Source organism: Aphanomyces invadans (genome assembly GCF_000520115.1).
Source record: "Aphanomyces invadans strain NJM9701 unplaced genomic scaffold supercont1.113, whole genome shotgun sequence".
Taxonomy (NCBI): Eukaryota; Oomycota; class Saprolegniomycetes; order Saprolegniales; family Verrucalvaceae; genus Aphanomyces; species Aphanomyces invadans.
In genome coordinates, this window is record NW_008580258.1 from 31,028 (window position 1) to 33,666 (window position 2,639).

The following is a 2,639-nucleotide window of genomic DNA, read 5'->3' on the forward strand; positions in this document are numbered from 1 at the left end:
TTTTTGTTTCGATCTGTCACTTAACCACCCAATGCACGTGCTCCTTGGCATGTTATTTCGCTGGCAAAAAAGGCGGCTACTGATGTTCTGTTTGTCGAACGACGCAAGAAACTTTCGCTTCTCGCCGTTGGTGTACGACTTGTGGCAGCTAGGCATGACAGGCAGTACGATACTCTGCTTTCATATGGAATGCACAGCCTCGAGTTTGAACTTTCAAACATTAACCAATCACAGTAGATTTTGTTTCTGCACTGCAATTGGTCAAAAAGTTTGACAATTATGAAGAGATAATGAAGTATACAAGTGGTAGAATTTATTATAACAGGTCATGTTACAGAGGTGGTAGGCTTTTTTTTAGAGTGTTGGCTTTTCCGAGGTTCACTAATCAAGTCGACGCCCCAACGAGGGCCACGCCGATTTTCATGCAGCTAACAAGAGGATTTCGATGGCCAGTGTCGTCTAGCCAACGCAGGCACAGAGATTGCCAACACAGAATTGCCACATCATAATCATGGGAGCGAAAGCGTGTCGTATTCAATATTCGTTGGTCTTGTGCAGCACGATAGATTATATCATGCGCGCGAATGCACCGTCCCCGCCGGGACGTCTACCTGCAGTGTACACCATACTTGATGTCCATTCCGTTCATACTCTTACGTCGCGAACACTTGAGATGCTTTTCATAGCATCGTCGAGCCCTCGGCCATTGATCGCGCTCTCGTTCACCAGCACGGCCGCCACATCTTTGGTGAATGCCATGTACTGTAAATGTTCACGTGGTGGTCACGCCAAACGTTCAGCACTCGGACGCCAACTCGAAGGCATCCGCCATCTCAAACACAAATGTGATCGAGGTCAGATTTCAAACCCCGAACTTACGAAGTTCTGCCACGGCAAAATGTCGATCCCGTGATCATTCCAGACTCGGCATTCGTCGACGACGGGCGGTGTCGCTGCCGCGGCCAGAATTTGTCGGTCTTAAGTCGTTTGCAATCGCCACTTCGAACGCGAGCCCCCAATATTTAATATTCGACATTGCGGAGACATAGATGGCACCGTTGACCGCCTTGGAAACGCTCCACACTTGCCCCGCTTCTTCATTCGCGAGTCCCACCGCTGGTCGAAGTGAAAGCTGCACAACGGGTGATAACCCGACGCTATAATAGGTGGGACCGTCAACAGGTGGCGTTTTCGATTTCTCTACCCAGATCAAGAAGGGCAGATCAAAAACCGGGTGGGTGGGCTAGTACCCGAGGCGAAACCAAACAGCGCTTATATGTGTTGATTGCGACCTCGCCGTCTTCCACATTCTGCTGCTTAAATCGCCTTTGGTATAACACGCTGTTGAGCAGGAGGGAATGTGACTTTAGCGCGTTTCGAATCACGGCCGAGTAGCCGAAACCTATCGTGCGCGAGTTGCTCTTTGGGTTGCATCAGAGAAACTGCAAGGTCATCATGATGCATGTTAAGCAGTTCCGGCGCTTGTGCACGGATACAGTATCAAGCAAAGGTCCGAGTTGGACAAGGTGGCGTTCCTGATGTGCGGCTTGAAGTTGAAGACTCGCGAGGAAGTTGGGTTTTGATAATGCAAGATTCTGAATCCAGCGATGAAAGCAGCCTTGGAGTACGAAAGGGCGCTCGCAGAGTCTTTAGGCTGAAGGGTTCAAGGGAAGCAGGCAGAACCTTAGGCGCCGATTCGGGAAGAACACCACCGATGGCTACCGCAACGACGCGACAACACTACAGGAGTCTGTCGACATGGAGGTCGACAACTTGAACGTGCGAGAAAACTCCAAGAAGAAGGACCGTAGCAAAATCCGTTGCTACAACTGCCAGAAGCTGGGTCACCACTCATCCGAGTGCCAGAAGCCCAAGAAGAAGATCTCAAGTCAGGAGCCACACAGTCGTCACGCGACCTCGGAAGTCCACGAGGAATCGACGACTCATGACGATGTCGCGATGTCGAGAACATCTCCTTCGGACATTTTAAGACTGCAGGCGGCAAAGCAAAGCCTGGGCCTCAGCGTAAAACGATCCGAGGAGAAGATCAACGGTTGATGATTAAGCCAGGAGAAATGAATGGCAATATCGTGAAAGTCATGATCGACAGTGGCGCAACTACTTCACTTTGCCGCGTTGTCATGGGATCTTGTGTTGTGCGTGAGATGACCGTTCGAATTGCGGGGTATGACAATGTGGTCTCGGACCCGACCCGAACGCGCGAAGTTACAGAGACGTTGGTGATGTACAACATGCGGTTCGACAATGTCACGATGACGAAAGGGACCTGAAGGACAAGGACTTTGATGTCGTTTTGGGTCAGGCATGGTTTCGCCAGTACAACCCTGTAATAAATTGGCGAGATCAAATGATCACTCGGTGGAAGAAGAAGTGAAAACGAATGTTCTGATCACGAAGGACTGCGAAGGATGGATTCTTAAGCTGTTTCACGTGGAGACGCAAGTTCAGTCAACACCTACAGAATTTGAAGCAGTGTTGGAAGAGTTGAAGTTGAAGGATGTTTTTCCCGAAGAATTGCCTGATTGGTTGCATCAGAGCGCTCCGTGTAGTTTGATCTCACGTTGAAGCCCAGTGCAAAGCTGCAGAATCGTTCTACTTTCCAATTGGCGAAAGTCGAA

The 2,639-nt window shown here is 49.8% G+C and overlaps 1 protein-coding gene across 1 annotated transcript; it reads left to right on the forward strand.

The window, feature by feature from the left end:
• Positions 1–1,758: 1,758 nt before the first annotated feature.
• On the forward strand, positions 1,759–2,291 carry H310_14953 (hypothetical protein; the record flags this gene model as incomplete). Its single annotated transcript, XM_008882933.1, has 2 exons — positions 1,759–2,053; positions 2,098–2,291. 2 exons carry the CDS (start codon positions 1,759–1,761, stop codon positions 2,289–2,291), a joined length of 489 nt encoding a protein of 162 aa, XP_008881155.1.
• Positions 2,292–2,639: the final 348 nt, after the last annotated feature.